The sequence below is a fragment of the Sinocyclocheilus anshuiensis genome, unplaced genomic scaffold, assembly GCF_001515605.1.
Source record: "Sinocyclocheilus anshuiensis isolate Anshui unplaced genomic scaffold, SAMN03320099.WGS_v1.1 scaffold2681, whole genome shotgun sequence".
Lineage (NCBI taxonomy): Eukaryota > Metazoa > Chordata > Actinopteri > Cypriniformes > Cyprinidae > Sinocyclocheilus > Sinocyclocheilus anshuiensis.
Window position 1 is genome coordinate 82,672 of NW_015551166.1, and position 20,491 is coordinate 103,162.

At 38.3% G+C, this 20,491-nt stretch overlaps 1 protein-coding gene and 1 pseudogene across 1 annotated transcript; one reads left to right on the forward strand and one right to left on the reverse strand.

Annotated features, from left to right (window-relative positions):
• The first annotated feature begins 5,623 nt into the window (after window positions 1-5,623).
• Window positions 5,624-11,266, forward strand: LOC107663350 (uncharacterized; annotated as a pseudogene).
• Window positions 11,267-13,104: 1,838 nt separating this feature from the next.
• On the reverse strand, window positions 13,105-17,361 carry cox4i1 (cytochrome c oxidase subunit 4I1). Its single transcript, XM_016453560.1, has 5 exons — window positions 17,279-17,361; window positions 16,108-16,184; window positions 13,704-13,868; window positions 13,473-13,604; window positions 13,105-13,366 (listed from the first exon to the last, which is right to left on the reverse strand). The coding sequence occupies exons 2-5, from the start codon at window positions 16,181-16,183 to the stop codon at window positions 13,230-13,232; spliced, it is 510 nt and encodes a 169-aa protein (XP_016309046.1). The 5' UTR covers window position 16,184; window positions 17,279-17,361; the 3' UTR covers window positions 13,105-13,229.
• Between the last annotated feature and the right edge of the window lie 3,130 nt (window positions 17,362-20,491).

The window sequence follows — 20,491 nt, forward strand, 5'->3', positions numbered from 1 at the left end:
CACTCTTTCCACCACTAGAAATGTGTAACCTCAAGGAGAAAGATGATCCGGTCATCTGAAGGACAAGATGGCCAGCAGAACCAGTGGAGCCAGGGGACTTCCACAAGAAGTTTTTTTATTTTTTTTAAACTCTCTTCCCCCCATCTGGTGTGTGCAACTATATATGAACATGATGATTAAAGGTGTGTTGCACAATATGTAGGGTGCAGTTTAGTTGTTCACTGTATATTGTGGGTAGGGCAGAGACGGGTCGCTGTATACATACGTATACTATGTATATATATTATATATATATATATATATATGTATAATACATACGTATTATATGTACGTATTATGTTATTTGTATAAAACAGCAGATATCGTATTGTATGTGTCCAAAACAAATTTCCTTTGGGACAATAAAGTTTATCTTATCTTTAAAAAGGACCTCTTAAAGAACAGAGTGATCACCAGAACCAGAAATCCAGAGATTTCCAAACCTGCAAGATCCAGAACTCCAAGCCTAAAATAACTAGAAACACCGATTCCCCTTAATGGAATGGGATGGATGAAATGTGATGGAACCTGATGGAGTGGCACAGACTGCAACAACACCAATTATTGCTTCTTCTAGAAGGACTTTTCCTAATTGAAAAGAATGGACATTGGAAAAGAGAACCAAGGAGATATCTTACCACTGAGATGGAAAACAAGTGGACAAAGGACATACACTAAAAAATTGCCAAAGACAGACTCACTGCACATGACACTAGAAAGACACAAATATATGCATAGTCGAATGCAAAAAATATATTATTGTCCATTGAATGCACACGTGGACAAAGGATGTTCACGTCGACAAAAGGTAAAGAATGCATGTGAAGAAAACACAATGCATGTACACGTGCGCGCACACACACACACACACGTTGCCTATTGATTTATGTTTTTGCTCCTTTGACTTTTGGCTAAGTTGTACTGTCATAATGTTTAGTACATTTAGATAATTACTTTTGCTGTTATGGTTCTCAAGTGCTCCTCTCCCAAAGCCAAGAAAAGGTTTGTATGTCATTTTGCCAAATTTGAGAAAAGTCCCTATGATAATTTTGCCTAATTGGATGGAGAAATAACCAGTGTGCATGAGGTGTCGACCCAATGACGGGTAAGATTCTCCAGTGGCCAGAAGGGTACAACCTAAGGCAGGGCTTCACCGCCACTGGGCACCTGCCCGGGAAGGTAGGTGTAATCTGTGTAATGGGAGTGAGTGTGATGCTTCTTTTGGGCCAAGAGCATCAAATGGGGGACTGTAAGAATCTATAGTCTGCCCCGACCCAGATTCCACTCCACAAATATGTTTGATCATGCTCATTTCCCAAAATGGCTTATTTATTATAGAAAAGAAGAAAGTCAACAGTTATGTTGTTTGTAGACCATTTGGGATGATCACATCCTGAGCAAATGGTGACCAATTGTAGAATGAGAATGGGTGTGGGACACTGAGAACAATCTCAGACAAAGGGGTGTCAGAACTTAATTAACATACAGACAACAGCTGTTACAAAAGGAGCAACTTCATTGACATTAAGGGTAGTAAACTGTAACTGTATAAAAGGTTTGAACTTAGGATGTTCGGGGTTCATTCTGACTCTGTTGAACCCAAGGTACTACATGCACTTTGTCATTGCTATGCTGCAATAAACATCTTCATCGAGATATTCAATGTCCTCATCACTTTTTCTTACACTGAAGTGAACATTTGATGACATTAAGACATCAGGGCTCAGTGGGTGTATTTAAGATCAATATTATGTTCTTTATAATTATCAATGTATTTTATGAACTGTTTATTGTTAAAACGTTAACTATATATTTTGTCTTTTAAATTAGTTTGCTGAATACATCCTGAATGACAAGGCAGCTAAGGATATTAAGTATCCTTCCACTACCAATGACCTGTACAATTACAAAAAGGACATTGCACTCATTCTCCTTGAAGAGACAGGTATTATTCTTTATTTATAGATTTTTCTCTGTTTTGAAAAAGTTGTTTACAACTTTTGCTATTTAAATTCTATGACTACCAAGTACGTTAATTATATTAACATCAACTCTCATATGTAACTTGTAACTACTCAAATTGTTATTTATAATTGTTAGATGCAAGTTCTCAAATGCTAAATCCATGTTTCCTCCAGATGGTCTGTCTGAACTGTGCCACTACTGTGGCATGGAAGATGACAAACCTCGGAAGAAGGCAGCTAAGATTCCACGCATGACCACAACTGGGTAAGAGCATCTTTAGCAGTAAGTCAACAGACAGCAACAAGCAAAACAAATTTAAGTTAAAATAGTTTTACCGTTTTTGTGTACACTGAAATTTGAAACTAGATCCCCCTCACACACACATACACACAGATTCAGTGTGGAGATTGTAACAGATGGTTCCACCAAGACTGTGTTGGGACTGACAGCAATTTCCTTTGTGCAGCATGTTTTTAAATTTACTAGTACACAGAAATGTAAAGTGTAAACAACATTTTTTGGGGTGGGGACTGTGCAATGTCCTTAACACAACATCATGGTATAGATTTTATTTTCACTTTTATTACTAGACTTATTTCAACAATTTAAAATTAACTTGCACTAATTTAATTTAAAATGAATTTGTTTGAATTTGATAACAAATATTTGTATGTACATATACTAAATGTGCAGTGTTTTTCTTTCTGAATAAAGTTAATAAATAAAAGCTTTAAAACACCATACAGTGTCATCTCAACTTGATGTCCATTTTCTGCAATAAATAAATAAAAATAAAATAAAATAAAAATAAATAAAATGTTAGTGTGCTTTTTGTTAAAGTTATTGCAATGAATCATCACACTAAAACAGGTCTTTTTACTAATAATGAATACACATGTATACATACGATCTTAAAACATCTTTGTATTCCAAGCATTTCCTGTTTATTTGCCTCTTTCCAATGAATCACTTTCTGTATTCCTCAATTGTAACTCACATTGAAAAAAAATCTTCTGCTAAACGAATAATATTCAGCATTCAAAATCATCCAAGTACGCTTAGTTTTACTGGCCTAATGATTTTAATAAATAAATAACATTGAGAAAACTAAATTAAACTTGGGGAAAATACACAGAAAATGGAGAACGTGTCTACTAACATCTTTTTTTTTTCTTTATTGAATCTTCTTGCATGTTCAATCAGCGCATCTTCTCCGCAGCACAGTCTTCCAGGCGCAGTCACGACAATGTGCACAGGCACCAGGCGTATTCTCGAGCGAAAATTTACGGAACAGTGACCTCTAGTCAAAGATTTCTCTAGGTCACCGATTTCGGCACAACACCGGTAAATGTGGCGTTTACATGGAATAATCATATGAGTTTACCTTATGGTGTGAACCCAGAGTCTCCGCATCAGTAGGAAGGCGATAAAACGAGCATCTTCCATCCAAAGACTTGTTGCATTTCGGGGCAAAGCAAAAAACATTGTCGAACAACAATATAAAATGCGGGAAACTATTAATTGGTTATTCTACATTTAATTGTACTATAAATTATACACTACGATTGGAAAATACTGTAAATTGATAAACTGTTCGGCGTGATGACATTTAATGTCTCCGACAGTGCCTGTAGTCCCATTTAGCAACTTGTTAGCAACCGTCTATTTTAAGAAATGTAACAGTTTAAAAAAAATCACGAGTGGGGTGTAACTAGTGTGTTTTATGTCGTAGAATAAAACGTGAAAGTATCTTGAGTTTGTGTGAACCACGGACTTTATATTAGGGGATTTAACCAAATGGGTCTGGCTGCAGACCGTGGGTGAGTGGAGCTCCACTCTCAAACAGGAAATACGTCACCACCACTTGAATTAATCAAGATGGCGTCGTTGTGAGTTCTTCAAACTTTAAAGATGGGGTAAGCGATTTCTGGTAGCCAATGTTGACATTTGAAATCACTAAAAAAAACTTTTATTTATGACGTATTGACACAAATTTCAAATGATTTTCAACAGTTCGCGTCCAGTGTACTAGACAGACTTTAGCTGTTGCGGCGCAGACACGGTTTTACTCACCTATCGAGAAGAAACAAAGCAACCTCGGCGTCCGATCGCAGGACTTCCACTTCTTGAGTTCTCTCCAGCGCTGGAAAGCTGATCCGATATTTCATCTCTATCTTTCTGTCGCTCGGTTCGGCTAATGTCCGTTCTGTGCACTGAACGCTCTTTCCTCCACATCATGAGTAGACACGCCCCTTACTGCTGATTGGCTACAAGTTTGTTTTGCTACTTGGCCCGAATCAGTTTTCTAAAGCGCTTTTGAAAAATCGCTTACCCCAACTTTAGCTCAGGTAATTTTATCTCAGCATCGCTACAATGGCGAACTGACGCTGTCGTAACGTGACGTAAAGTCTTTTTACTTGTGACATTGACACGTAAGTATCCATTTTTCCTATTTTATTATTCTATTATTCTGTTGTTTGACTTTTTTGTTTCAGACCAAATTTTGCACAGGTGCAGATTACCATGCCGTGCTGCGGGGCATTACCACTGCCCCTATTGTTCACGGACTGTTATAAGAAGAGTGGACATGGAAAGGCATTTGGTCTTGTGTTACAATCAACTGACCTCATAGTCTATGGAGCCTGTCCTGCCTCGTGCCACCCCATCAGCAGAGCCTGTCCTGCCTCGTGCCACCCCATCAGCGGAGCCTGCCCTGCCTCGTGCCACCCCATCAGCGGAGCCTGGACCATCACAAGACCACTAGCATGCACGGCAACCGGTGCAGGGTGCAGCAGAGGTTTATGGGAAGTCTGTCAGGTGTCCCCATTGCAATCTTAGTCTCCTCAAGAAGAATTATAACACACACCTCTTGAGGAGACATGCAGATTTGTCTCATGACATCACTCAGGCCTGTCATCTGCAGAGTGTTACTGTCAATGAGAGAAATGGCATATTTGCTGTGCAAAAAACTGGACATGGGTTTTCTGTGCCAGTCCATGTCCAGAGAAAAACATGGGGGAAAATACACCAAGTTAGATGTGAGCTAGAGGAATGTGTGCAGTATCAGTTGTTGGCTCAGCGGAGTGGATTAAGCTACAGTTTGTGCTCTCATATTCGCTCTGTAGACTACTGTAGAGAGACTGCTGCAGAGACATTTCTCGGAGAAGACACTCTGAGGGATATGATGGCATTCAAATTTTTTGGAGAGGCAAAGGCAGCTAATTGTGTGAAGAGGCAAAAGGCTGCTTGTGCAGCGCATGTTCCTCTTTGTGTGCCTGTGGACTTTGGTGGGTCTCCTTCACAGATATGCTTGTCGATCCATGAGCCCAACATTCATCGTTTTTGCCGACTTGGGAGGATAATGGTCACCTATAACACGCAAAGGAACACCTGGCATTGTCCCTGCACAAAGCCACGGACATCTTGTCCACAAATACACATCTCAAAGTGGCATCTTTTCCAAACCCAAAGAGACCTCTTCAAGTCAGAGGTGCCCACAACACCAAGCTCAGAGGGTTGTAGTCTTCTGGACACCACTGGTATGAAGAGAAGTGTGCAGTACATTTTCAAAGAGAAAAAAATTCCAGAAGCACTGCCAAAAGAAGTTACAACACCGAGAATGAAGATGGAATACCCAAAGCAGTTCTTTCCTCTTGAGACAACGTGCCAGTTATGCACTGGACATCCTGAACTTGCAGAGGCTGTACTAGTTACCAAGAAAGCTAGGATTGTCAACATGATGGGCTTGATAGACAGTAAGTCAGAGAAATATGACTAATGTAATAAGCGATCATGATCAGTGATGGCTAGTATTGTGATGGGTTGACATCAATGTGATTTGTGTTTTACAGACATTTCTACATACCATAGGATATGTCCACAGTGCAACATGGTGTATAGGTACCAGGAGTGGAAAGATGGCCTTCACAACTTTGATAACCACATTTTTCTCACCCTTGAACTTTGTGTGTTTCTCAGAGAAAATGTTACCGTGAGTATTAATATTTTCTCCTTAAGGTTACTTGACAATGGGCTATGAACATTACTTGACTATGTACATTAAACTGTATTTATTTATTTATTTGTTATTTTGAAGTTTCCATCCTTAAGCAACAAGAACATGATCTGTCACTGTCTGCTCTCAGACTTATTTGTGTTTGCTTCACACTTTAGAACCATGTGTCTGTGTCAAGAGTTGTGGATTCATTGGAGGCGTTAAGAGGAAAGAAGTTCCCATCCAGGGATGTCATATTTCATGCCTATTGCCACTTTGAGGCTTTGACTGACACAGAGTACACTTACTCTTGTGTCAATTGTGGATTTTACCCACCTGTGGTAGTCATGGATTTACACAGGAAAGGGGTTTTCAAGCTGGCAGGTAAGTGACATTGTGATTATATATATATATTTTTTTTTTTTTTTACTGTGTTTACAGTCCAGAGGTCTTGCTTTTCCCTTATGGTGTGATTCATTACAGTCAGTGACCTTGAAGCACCCCTGATGACTTCAAATGTGAACATGACATTGAGAGTTTTTGGAATTCTGTTCATCTTGCGATGATAAGTCGTGTTTTTTTTTTCAAAGTGAGTTATGGTGAATACTGTATTTAATCAGATTCTACATTGTGTAAACAATTTGGATTACAAATAATGCATCACTTTTTGTAGGCAGTGCAGACGACCCTTTCACTGTCAGTCCAAGCTACGAATGCTGGGCACCCTGGATTGGGAGTGAAACGCGTCGAAGTGGCACTGTTAGTGAGAAAAAATTGAGAACATGCCCCTCTTCAGCTGAAGCACAGCTGAGCAGTGATACTGAGGACCATTTGATTGATGAGCTGGCCAAACAAAAGGTGATGTTGCCTGATGTTGAAGTCGATGAAGCTCTCTGGGTTTGAAGGGTAAGAAAGTGTCCAGTAAATGGTATGTTTACTGTTTGTCATAAATATTATCAGGTTGGAGTTGTGAGAAAATTGTGCAGAGCCTGCAACATCGACACCAAGGGCTCCCGCCTTGATCTCATAACAAGACTGAAGGAGAACATGAAGAGCAGACAAACATATGACAAGGTCTTCCAAAGCGTATGAGGTGCATCTGGTAAGTTGCAGTGTTGCTCCGTAAACCATGGTATTAAGTTGTTGTAAGTTACACACTTGACAATCTATTGAATCTTTAATCTCAGGTGGATGGTCTGTAATACTTTGCCCACATGGCATTGTATACAGCATCAAATTTAATCTACGTGCTGAAAGTCCCAGGGACTTTGCAGACCTACTCTCCTGGAAGCACTTCCCAAATGTCTATGTTTATGATTTCGCAAGAGGTCTGGCGACACACATCAATTTGCGGTTTCCTCATTCACTGCCATTCCAGCCTCGTGAGGGCAGACTGTCTGAACCCACAGAAGAGAATGTGAAGGCAGCCATGGATGGAAAATTGCAGGTGTCACTGACATGGCTACATGAAAGGAGGGTGCACTGTGGGGAGGAAAATGCTCATCCGGTCACTGGATCTTCTGAGCGCTATGTCTTATATGACCGCTTCCATAAGAAGAACGCCACAGATCCAAAGGACATACTGCGCAGGGTCCAACTTGTCCCTGAGCTGAAAGGGTGGTTAAATAGCCAAGTTGCCGAGCAGTTCTTTGCCAAAATATGTAAAAGTAACTACTTCAACAACATGGCTCCATCAACCCATGTATTTCTTATGAGAAGTGTTATCCATCGTCATAACACCTCCACAAATACAGCACTTTTGGAGAGGCAGTTAAACTCTGGACGCCGACTGGAACTTCTGAGCACCATCACCTTGTCTGCTTTGGGACTTTTCTGTGTTGAATTTACATAACGTCAGTACACAGACATAGTCTTGTTCCAGTTTTGCTGTGCTCATGTCTTCTTTGTGTCCCCAGCCCAGCAATCAGATGCATCAAAACAACAAAGCACAACTGTGGTGGCCCAGGCACCTTCAGCAACAAGTAAATTGCTTTAACATTAATGATAATACAAAGTCAGTCATGTAATTAAACTTGACCATGTGACGTAATTGTTCATGTTTTGTCAAAAGTTTAAAAACTTAACTGTAATGCATATTCTAATCATTTAATTGGTTCATAAAATCATGCTGTTGTACTCAAAACCTTAAAGGGGTCATATGATGCTACATGCACTTTTACAAGTTGTTTGAACTGAAATGTGTGTTGGCAGTGTGTGTACACAACCACCCTATAATGATAAAAATCCACCAAGTGTTTTTTTTTTAATCTGCTCAAATCTTTACCCCTTTCTCAAATCGAGCCAATCTCAGATGCCTGTCTTTGTGATGTCACAAAAACAGGCCCCCCCCACGATAGTTTGATTGACAGTAGCGTTTCAGCACAGACTGGACTGGCGTCTTACCTTAGACCCTCCCTGAGTGAGCTGAGCTGTCATCAGTCCGAAGACCCTAAATAATCATATCAACCTGTGGAAAATGGGCATCCTCTGACCCCTTTAAGGACCTCAACTCACTCCAGCCAAGCAAAGGTCAACTGAAATCACAGCTGCACAACAACCACCCACTGATGAAGCACCAACACATTGTGTGCATTATGAATACAAGTTGAAAGAACTAATGCCTATTAACTGGGAACAGTTTAGTGTTGGGGATAGGTGAATGCTACTGTCAGACTGCAGTGTGCAGTGTGATTAATGAATATTAGCGTCAATAAGTCTAAGTGTTTTATTTTTCTTGTAGATGTTGGCCCTTCGCACCATTGTGGGCAGCATTGTGCAACACTTACTGCCATCAGCAATCTCAGGCCCTGCAGAACATTGTGGGCAGCTGGAGGAGATCATCCCCTCCAGGAACAGCTGGTACATGAAAATTATTATTAAGGATGGTCCTACATGTTTGACCAGGGAGAACCTGTTATCTTTAGGTCTAAACAGGGAAACTGACTCAATGGTGGGTGAAAGATTTTGTTGGAATGTGAAAGTACTCAATATGTTTTGTTTGTAAATACAGTAAAAAAAAAATGTAATTCAATCATATGCACAGGTGAGAAATGCCTGTCTGAGGCTTGTGAAGGAGTTAGTCGAGCTACAGGTATGTGTACATGTATATTTTAGTGGGACCTATGTGAGTTCTGTGTAGTACAACGAATAAAGTAAGTCAGCTGCACCTTCACACCACCTTCACTGACTATTTTCAGCAGTCACGTTCCCCTGACTTGTCAAGGCTGCTTAGACAAACTCTGCATAGTTATAGTACCTCCTCACGTTCAGAGGATGTAAGCATTGCTGGCCTTTCATGTTCAACCAAACACTGAATCTTCTGCATTTCTGAAACTGTTTGTGTTCCCCAGCTGAATTATACTCTGTGTATTTAAATTGTAAGTATTCCTCGTAACACTGTCTTGATTTTTATCAGGGCTGTTGCACAAAAGCTCATTCCTGGGCCATGGGAAGAACAGTCAGGTCTGGATGTTGAGGTAATAATCATTTACAATGAAAATATACAATAACAACATCTATAAGGTTGATAGCCATTGTAAATGCTTCATAATGGGTGTTCTTTCTTCAAACAGGGGCTACCCCTACAACATTTTGGGATTGACTGTGGAGTATTTATGGTTAGGGTGAGTTGCCAAGCTCGTTTTCAGGATTTTTATTGATGTCCACACCATGTCCATTATGCCCATTAACGCTGTTACTGAGTACCTAATTTTTATTCATCTTGGTGAATTTTTCTCAAACACAGACATGGCAAAATAACAGCCTTTCTGCTTTTACAGTATGCCTGGTACATAACTATGGAGGCAGCATTTGATTTCACCATCGTAAATGCAGTCTTAAGGCTGATTTATACTTCTGCGTCGGACCTACGCCGTAGCCTTTACGCCGTAAGCTATGCGTCAGTTTTCATTTATAATTCTGCGTTGTTGTCCGCGTCAACGTGCAGTACACATGCAAACCGCTAGTCAGCAGTGTCCACGGGCATGTTGCTGGTGTAACCCGATAAACACACACAAAACTCAAGTACATATGGAGGGAGGGGTTCTTGCAGACCAATCACAGTGCTTGTGGTCTGCGTAGAATTGACGCGTTGTTAGATTTTTGGAGAGGTGCACGTCAGGCTACGGCGTATGGGTGTGCGTCTATGCGTAAGCTACGGCGTAGGTCCGACGCAGAAGTATAAATCAGCCTTTAGTGTTAACATTAAAATGTTTAATGTTAATTGTGGTGAATTACATTACAACTGTTCTTATGTTCAGTATGACATGCCATATCTGAGGAGGTGGTGGTGCAAGGTTTTGCTGGAGAACCTTGAGATTGAGGAGTATGGTTCGTGAAATGAAAAGTAGTACATTAATAGATACTACTGTCAAAGTAGTGCTTGCTAATATTTATTGCAAGTATATATTGTAAATATACATATTTGGTCGATGTCAATTACAAACATGGTCGAATATTTGCACATTTTACACAGGAAGGCAGGAAGATGGAGGAAGGAAGTCTGCCACCTGTCTTTCATGTCCCTAGGGAAAGGAGACACAGCACTTTGGTAATATTTTGGTGAAAAGTAGTGAAAGTAGCATGTATAAATGTGCAGTTGTTTCATAAACAATCTGTTTTTTGTTTTTGTTTTTTATGTTTGACTTTTTGAAGGTAACTACACTCCCAGCAAAGATCACAAGGGTTTCACAGGATGGCACAGTGGCCATGACATTCTCCAGAGGATCCTTGTTTTCGTAGTTCTAGAAGATGGCTGCTCTGCAATCCTCAGGCTGGCTCTGAGATGCCAGAGATTTAACAACATTGTCAGCCAGGAGCATTTTCAACAGGAGGCACACTTCAGCTGGCTTGATAGTGAGTTCAATAAGTGTGGTTGCCCCCTCTTTATTTTTTGTGGGTATAACGATTAGGCTAGGTAATCTTACTCTCTTCCATTTCCCTAACATGAAACTTTTGACAGGTAAAGATTTTTTTTTTTCATTTATTGTCTGAATTGTGACTTAATGTTCTGTCATAATTGTGTTTTGATACTGAACAGGTGTAGTGAATTGGAAAAGATATTCAAAGAGACACTATCAAAAGTACAGAAAGCCGTACACCATCTCTAGGTGCAGTCGCCTACAGTGCAGCCAGCTTTACAAAGACTGTGGGGCTGGTTACCAGGGAAATGTAAAACAGGGATTGCTTTTGGGGTTTTACTCCTCAGATGACCACCCAGGCTACTGTAGTTGGGATTGCTTTACAGACGATGGAGGTCTTGAAGAGTGAAGTGTGTGTGTGTGTGTGTGTGTGTGTGTGTGTGTGTGTGCGTGCGTGCGCGCGTTGTGTCTTTACTGTAACAATTATGGTTACTTGCAGTTCATGTGTTTTCAATATAGTGTAAGATGTTTTTTTAATTAAAACTGTTAAATTGTGGAAATTATTCTTCATTATTTTACTGTGGTTGATTTGTATATGTTGTTATTTTGCTTAAATACAAAATTCAACACAAAATTCTGGTTGAGATATTTTTCATTTTAATAATTTATTTAATATTTCATTTATTGTTCACTGCTAAATATCACAAACATAAGGTTTATTTTCTAAAATGTATGGAATGTTACATTGGTAGTTGTACATTGGTAAAACAAACATGAACAAAAGGCAGAGGCCCTCAAAATATGGATTTTAAACCTACTGCTATGTTTTAATGTCTGTAGTTCAAATTGCTGGGGGAAAAAAATAAAAAGAAGACTTCTGTGCCATAATGTCATAAACCGTAAAAGCTTAGTTTATTATTATTATTATTATTATTATTTATACTAGGTAAAAATACCAAAGATAAAAGTACAGAAAATAACATTACGTACAAAGAGGTGACATTACATGCAAAGCACCCTTTATACATGTATATAACAATTAATAATACAAAACGAAAGCTTTAACAAAATAAATTAAAAAGTTGACCTGTTTTTCAAAAAAAAAAGTTTGCCGGACCACAATGGCGGCCGCGTCGCTAGTGGATGTGACGTAATTCCACAGGAAGTGTTGCCCGGACCAACATGGCGGCCGCGTCGCTACTAGTGGAGGTGACGTATTTCCGCTCTTGAGTGGAGCTCCACTCGTCAGCCAGACCCTCTTGATGGAACCGGAAGTGCTAAAATGCTAACTCGCTTCCGGATTTTTGCCTACAAAGTGACATCATAGTTCCACCACTCAATTGCAGAAGCTCATAAATGCTGCATTAGCCAAATAAAACTATTTACCTCATAAATGATTGCTTGGCGTGTGGTCAAAACATACATTGGTATTAATTTGATACCACCCATGGTACAAGTGTTTTTTTATAAAGGACATAAAAGGGCTCAGTAGAAATGATAAAGGATAAGCTGAAGAAGGCTAACTGCGATGACACAGTAATACTTGACTAGTGTACAAAGTGTGTGTATCAGTCTCCGTTTAGTTTTTCGTGTCAAGTGTCTCTTTAAATGTCACATTTCAAAATAAAGATGCTGACGTTCCACACCGACAAACAGGACTGTAAAGAGTAACATGCAAAAAAATGCTTTATAAACATGTTAATGTTGATTACTTTATTCATGCCGTTTCCCATGATTCGTTTGTCATGTATGACTGATATAGTTTACATGCACAGATCTCAGACGTGCATTATAGACCTAAGACAATTGCATTTATGCATTATAGTGAGACTACACATCACTAAAACTAGTATTACACTGATTTCAGTAATATTTAACCAAATTATAATATAACACTGATATATAATAATCAGTAAGAATTCTAACGAAAAGTTGCTGTGACAGAGCAGCATCTGAGCGTAGTGATCCACAACGCCGCAGAATGTATTGAACCAAAGTAAAAGAGACATACAGAATGTGCAGTGCTGTGGGTCCTCAGGGCAATGTTAGGCAGAAGCCTAACAAATCAGTAAACACAACTGCATTTTCATCCAAAAGTGTATTTCATTACTCCTAAATAAAAATAGCATTGAGGACAGTTTAAAAAGACTTACGAACTAAAATTTTCTAATAATTGCTGATTTGATTGTTGAAATAGGATCTGAAAATAAAATACTGTACATGTACAGACAAAATAAGACAATCACATTGATACATACTGATTTTTATTTATGATACATAACCTTAAGAGGAGTAACAGTGGAGAAAAAAAAAATACACACTTGTCTGTTTTGTTGGATTATTAGTTAGAAGGTGTGGGCCTGGTCTACAATTTATTTCTTCCAAGCATTGTTTTCATAGTCCCATTTGGCTGAAAAGCCCTCAACGGGGTTGATCCTCATATCCAGCATTCTCTGAACCTCCTTCTGCTTGTATTCAGGGTCAAAGGTATGGGGAACATCTCCATAAACTAAACACAGACATAAGACATACACATTCAATAACTGTATGCAAGTATGATCCTGGATGAGATAATCAGCAATACTTGTATATAGTTGAAGTCAAGCTAAACTTACCATACTTCCTCTGCCACAAGACAACTAGGCCAGTGAAGCCAATGAAAAAGAAAATTCCTGCAACTACAGATTTCCACTCTCCTGTTCCCTTGTTCATTTCAGCAAAGCTCTCCTTGAAGCTGATGCGATATACTGAAATCAACCATTAAGAGAAGGTGATTAGCATAATAAAATAAAAACTCAAAAGTCTGAACCAACAGAGAAGTCTTCAAAAATACTCATATCACACACATGCAATCTTCTCCTCTTTGGACAGCGCAGCCCAGGATCCCTTCTCTTTTTCCTTTAGAGACTTCTGCTCAGGACTCAGCTGCTGCACAAACTTGATATCAGGAAGAGGGCTCTCTCGTCGGTCAAAGTATGCTGGCAGTGTGTAGTCCTCAACCTTAGCAACTCCTGAGAGGACAAGTAAAACAACTGTTACACAATTCACACACACGCACGCACGCACGCGCGCGTGTATTGGGATATATATATATATATATATATATATATACTGTATATGGGATGCACCGAAATGAAAATTCTTGGCTGAAGCAGAACAAAATGAAACACTAGGCCGAAGACCAAAGACGGAACCGGAATTCCTATTCCTATGGTATTTTCCCCCATATATTTTGCCATTTTTTCACCATTGCATAAATTAAATAGCAAAAATTACTGTTTTGTCTTGCTTGTCATAGAGAAAAAAATCAATTACAAAACAGCATTTAAAAAATATTTACTTAACATTAAACAATTTGAGACCCCCTTCTTAAATCAGGCATGTGTATTTTACTGTACAAATAAATGCAACCTTGCTGAGCACAGGAGACAGACTTCTTTTAAAACATTAGAAAATATTACAGATCCCAATTTGAACACTTTGTGTAAATGTTGTAATAAATGTATTAATAGAGTTGTTGTAATTATTATTATTATTATCATTATTATTGTATTTATTTTATTTTAAAGAACAACAGTAAAATTTATGAATGTTGATGGAGTTCTTGCTTTTTCTCAGCTTCTATTTTGGCAGAAACCCGCAGGAATACCTCAGTGCTTCTTTTTGTACAACAGCAAATTTATAAATGATTCTCATTACGAATTTGGGAAGATGTTTGTTGCAGGTATCACACTGTCACATGCCTTGTTAAAAAAAAATAAATAAATAAATAAAAATTTTACTGAGCAACCGAAGAGTAACTGTTTAAGTGCAGATTTTCCTTGCGCTTTAAACTTTGAACTCTGGCTAACAAGCAGATAGCGCCACAAGCTCGTGCAGCACTGTCAGAAGACAGGCAATTTGTGCGTGTATTAGAAAACATAACATTCTGCAGTTTATTTACTAATTGTTTAAGGCCATTTGGCAATTTCAATCATCATACAGTAACCAGCAAGTTCTCTTCTCATCGAAGACATGCGATGCAGTGCTAAACAGTCTCTCGCTGTCGGTGCTTATAATGATTTCTGCATCTTTCTCGGACAGTTTTCAATGCTTCCACACTTCTGACATGTTTGCTGCATTAGTGCATGCCTCTATTTGATCATGTAGCGTCATTGTTCGGTACAATTTATTCGGTCTTTTCGCTTATTCGCCTGAACACCAAAAGAGGTTTTTTGTTTTTTTTTACTATTTTCGGCCGAACATTCGGTGCATCCTTATATACAGTGTGTCCCCTCAGACTTGCATCTATGTGTGGCAGGGCTTCCCCCGTGAGATATATATATACACCGATTCACATTTATAGCTCTGAGTAAATCCATAAAGCTGCATAAATCCATCAGTCGATTTTCGCGTTGATCTGAATGAAAACGCAAATTCATTCTTTGCCAATAGGTGCCGCTTTTGGAGTGATAAAAATAGCTGTTTCCCCTGTAACGGCTGTACACAAAGCAGCACTGCGCTCACAAACGCTGCTTTATAGGCTTTACAGGCATGATGAAATGGAAATGAAATCAAAAATTTCCTGAAGACAGTCGGTTTCCTTCAGATATTCACTAATATAAAAAAAACTAGCTCCGCATTTTGATTTTGAAACCTGAGTGCTCATGTTTATTCAACAAAGTCAAAGCCTTTTGAAAAATCTTTTTGTGTCAGTCAGTTTTGATATTGTGGAGACCTGCCAGCAATAAATCAATGTATGGGAAACACTGTGTATATGTGTATACATATATACACACGCTCACGACTTCATAAGTGGGAAATAGGAATAGCACGTGAAGGCAGCATAGAAGCGCTCTCGCTCAGCACAGTGGAGTGCATCGTTTTGTTAACTTTGTGGTTTATTATTTTGAGTCATTTGGGATGCGGTACCACACGGCCCTCTCACAATATACTGTATTGCTTTACAGATCTATGACTTTTGCCGCTCAGAAATGTTCACGCAATCATGCTGCACGTATCAGAAGTTCCGCGCTCCGCTCACACTACATGCGTACCGTGCCCGAGCCCAACTGAACCGCACTCTGGCCCACCTCTTCCAACCGAGCCAGGGTGGGCTAAACGAACCGAGGCACAGAGCGATCACACTAGTCAAACGAACCGGGCTTTGGAGGTCAGACGCGCTCGGGCACGGTTTAGACTGCCTAGTGTGATACACCCTTATTCTCCCGCATCCCGCACACACGAGTCTCTAGTTGGCATGTAGCTTACCATGTCCACCGCGCAGGCAGATGGAAGTGGACAAGGCCCGATTACCAACAAGGCGAAATACTCTAGTAGCCAACATCCTGTGTGAGAACAAACAGTAAATGGTAAATGAGAAACTACTATTCCTTCTTTCCACTTTGAGAAATTTGAAATTGAACAAAAATGTAAACATCAAATAACTTAAAAGAGAACAAATTTTATTATGAAAACACCCAGTCAGTCACAGTAGTACAATTACTACAGTAGTACAATTACCCCCCCCGCCAGTAAAAACATGAATACACTGATGTCCCAATCTCCAAAGCTGGTGCAAACATACAACCAGTATATTGGTGCATTTTGGAAATGCTTTCAAACTTCATCTTGTAAATGAAAGAACAGGATTACTCATTTCAGTGCTTCAAGGGTGAACTTTACTATCAAAGCCTAATTTGTATTTAGACTATATTAATGTATTATGTGTACATTGTTGATGCATGATGTTTGTGGTATCCCTGAAAAAAGTATATTTCCTGTTTTATAGAAACAATTTTCTTTTTTTCTTTTTTTTTTTTTAAACCATGCTTCTTACAGGACATTCGTTAAATCACATTGCTATCATTATGAGTAATCAAGGCAGAAAACACTAATTTACAACATAAGACAATTTAAAGTTCATCACTCATTAAAAAGAAACGAAAAATATACAATAGCACGACATGATATTATTAAAGTACCTATATATGAATATGCATTATACGAATATGCTAATCATACAAGTACTACGATACACAATCATGGCAATAACACTGACTTTGGCATGAGCCGGTTAACTAACATTGCAAGGTCATATCGTCGCTGGGATTTGTTAAACAACAAAAATATAGCATTTACCTCTAGAATGCACTTAATACATTAATAAACAATGTGACTGTGTATGCTAAAGTCTGTTTCACTCTGTTGCACCGTGCTGGATAGATTAGAACACATGTAAATTACCGGTGTAATGCTAATTCTAAAGCTAGAAGTACAGTCTCAGTCATCAACCGCAGTAGTCTCAATGTCACTAACACAATTTCAAACACACTCAGTCGCTCTCTCGACACATAAAATAACACAAACAGCTGTATTAAATCAGAAGATATAGAGCCCACAGATATCAAAATAAAACGGGAAAAAAAATTATCTCACAAACCTCGCGCCTCCGTCTGTCGCTCGCTTAAGGACGGATAAAGGCAGTCAGTGAGTGACGCAAACAGGAAATAGGCGGGCAGAGCACTGTGGCTGACGAATTATTCAAATATTTTACAACAAATCGTGCTTTATTTTATTTATATATATTTTATATATTTATAAAATATTTTTAATATTTATAATATTTATTTAAATATAAATATTTCTTTCATTTTGGCTCTGAATCTTTTTTGTGGAAGCGGCAACTTCTGATCCTGGACACCCTTATTCTCCCGCATCCCGCACACACGAGTCTCTATCCGCCCGCACCCGTACTCGCCCATCAAGTGTTGTCCAGCGCCGCACTCTGCTGCGTTGGGTCCCGTGGGAGTGCAGGTCTCTACTTGGAAGGTGCCGGTTATAATGTTATGATAGAGGCTCTGGACTCTGAGCATAACTTGTTTTTCTATAACAAACTATAAAATATTTTCTATAAAAATGTTACTGCCCTGGCAGTGGCAAATAGCTTTTGTTTTATATTTAATTTGATTACATTAATGATTAAGTTGAGATTTACAAGAAATATTTTAACTGCTACTATGTAAAAGGACTACTGCTGTAAAAAAGCACCTTATTTGTTTAAAGTGTTTGCAAACCAAATGTTATTGCAGTTTTGTTTTGCGCAATACACTACTTTTGAATTCATGACTGAATTTTGTGCATAACAATGTGATTAATCGCAGAAAAATCATGTGATTAATCGCAATGAAACAATTTTAATCGTTGCCCAGCAATAATTTATATATGATATCAATTATATGAATATAAATATATACATGCAAATACATGTAAATATTTTCAAAATAGATGCTGTATGTGTGTGTATTTATATATACAAATATAAATATTTCTTTCATTTTGGCTCTGAATCTTTTTTGTGGAAGCGGCAACTTCTGATCCTGGACCAGTTCCCGGATGTTCGCACACAATATGATAAGGAGAAAGGAACTGAGTTCAGGGTCAGTTGTATGTCAGATCCAGAATGGAGGTGATGGTTGACGTGTAGTGTAGTGACGTGTTGAGTGCTTACTTGTATTAAAAGCGTACGTTTTGTGTACTTCAAATCTTTAAAGTATACTTTTTAAAAAGTGCACTTGCAGATTATTTATTATAATTTAAATTTAAGGCCACTTAAGTGTACTTAACGAGAGTACACTTTAATGACAATAGGTCTCAACATGCTTAAGTGTACTTTATAAAAATGCACTTTATAATAATGTGTAATTAAGTATTACTTAAACATACATTTTACATAATTATAATTTTATTGTGTTTTAAATAAGTACACTTATTTTGATAAATTATATCAATAATATACTAAATCACATGTAAAATCATTTATTTTAATTTCAACTTAAGTGTGTTCTACAAAATTACATTTGTTAATGTATTTTAAATGTATTTAGTCTATAAAATATACTATGTGCATTAATGCAATTGAAATGTATTTTTCTTCTAAACTTCAATACGCTTTCTTATACAGTATACTCCAATAAAACGTATTGTTGAAATTTTCATCACCAGCTCCTGCGCTATGAACTCTATGAAGTTTAATTTTCTACATAATATTTGACATAGTGTCATTATTGAGAGTACTGTATTTGTATGTGATAGTACTGTAATTTACATCTGTGTACAGAATACTTTCAATTATCATTATGTTGTTCTAAGTCACTTAAACACACATTTAAGTGCATTAATTGCAAGCAAAAGTTTAACAAATCTAAACAAAATTAATTTGCATTCAAATAGCCTACATTTGGTTTCTATTATAGGTTACACTGCACTGTAAAAATGACTTTTAGTTAGGTGGATGAGTCATGAATGAGTCTAACCATAGTCTTTGGACTAAAGGCTGATTTATACTTCTGCGTCGGACCTACGCCGTAGCCTTTACGCCGTAAGCTATGCGTCAGTTTTCATTTATACTTCTGCGTCGTTGTCCGCGTCAACGTGCAGTACACATGCAAACCGCTAGTCAGCAGTGTCCACGGGCATGTTGCTGATGTAACCCGCAGTACCACGGCAAAAGCCGAAGAAGAAGCAGCTCATTATAGCCGTGACGGTGGCAAATAAATATCAAATCATTAAATCATTATTTAAAACTACAAAAAGGAGACAACAACGGAACAGGAGATGATGGTACGGAGCCCCTAAAGGGACATGGTGGTGGGAAAAAAATTCGGGGTGGGAGGACATTTTTTTTTTGCGTTCTCTCGCAAAACTTTTGCGTTCCCTCGAGAAACTTTGCGTTCCCTCGCAAAACTTTTGCGTTCTCTCGCAAAGATATTTGCGTTCCCTTCTGCGTTCTCTCGCAAATATATTTTGCGTTCCCTTGCAAAACTTTTGCGTTCTCTCGCAAAAGATATTTGCGTTTTGCGAGGGAACGCAAATATATTTGCGAGAGAACGCAAAAAATCTGACAAATATTTTTTCCTCCCACCCCAAATTTTTTCACTCAATCTGATTTTTTTCCACCACCATGTCCCTTTAGGGGCAAGTCGCTGGGGTATATTTGTAGCAATAGCCAAAAATACATTGTATGGGTCAAAATTATTGATATTTCTTTTATGCCAAAAACCATTAGGACATTAAGTAAAGATTATGTTCCATGAAGATATTTTGTAAATTCCTACTGTAAATATATCAAAACTTAATTTTTGATTAGTGATTAGTAATGCTAAGAACTTCATTTGGGTTACATTTAAAGGTGATTTTCTCAGTATTTAGATTTTTTTGTTTTTTGCGATTCCAGATTTTCAAATATTGTCGAATATTTTGGCCAAATATTGTCCCATCCTAACAAACCATACATCAATGGAAAGCTTATTTATTCAGCTTTCAGATGAATACTACGTCATGACGGCGCACCACTTCACCAGAGTTTGAAAAATGTGCGCCATGTTTGTGTAATCGCGTGTGTAATCGAGGGAACAAACAAAAGAACAAAGGAGCGCCACGTTTGGATGATTACAGATGAGACTTTATAGACTTTATGTAATGAATCAAGCAAGTATATCTTGATGTAAGCTTTCTTTATTCTTAATTTAGTCTTGCCATTCGTGCGGCTTCCACCGTAGCGCGGCAGTTCCTGCTATATGCACTCGGGAGGTGCATTAATCGTGTCTATGACTGCGTTCTGATATCGCAATGTGATCGCGTGTGTGGACAAAAA

Coding starts and splice junctions, on each gene's coding strand:
- cox4i1 (XM_016453560.1), bottom strand. CDS start 16,183: ATGTTGGCTACTAGAGTATTTCGCCTTGTTGGTAATCGGGCCTTGTCC. Junction 13,605..13,703: donor CAAAGAGGAGAAGATTGCAT/GTGTGTGATATG, acceptor GGTTGATTTCAG/TATATCGCATCAGCTTCAAG. Junction 13,367..13,472: donor CTTGTGGCAGAGGAAGTATG/GTAAGTTTAGCT, acceptor GTCTGTGTTTAG/TTTATGGAGATGTTCCCCAT.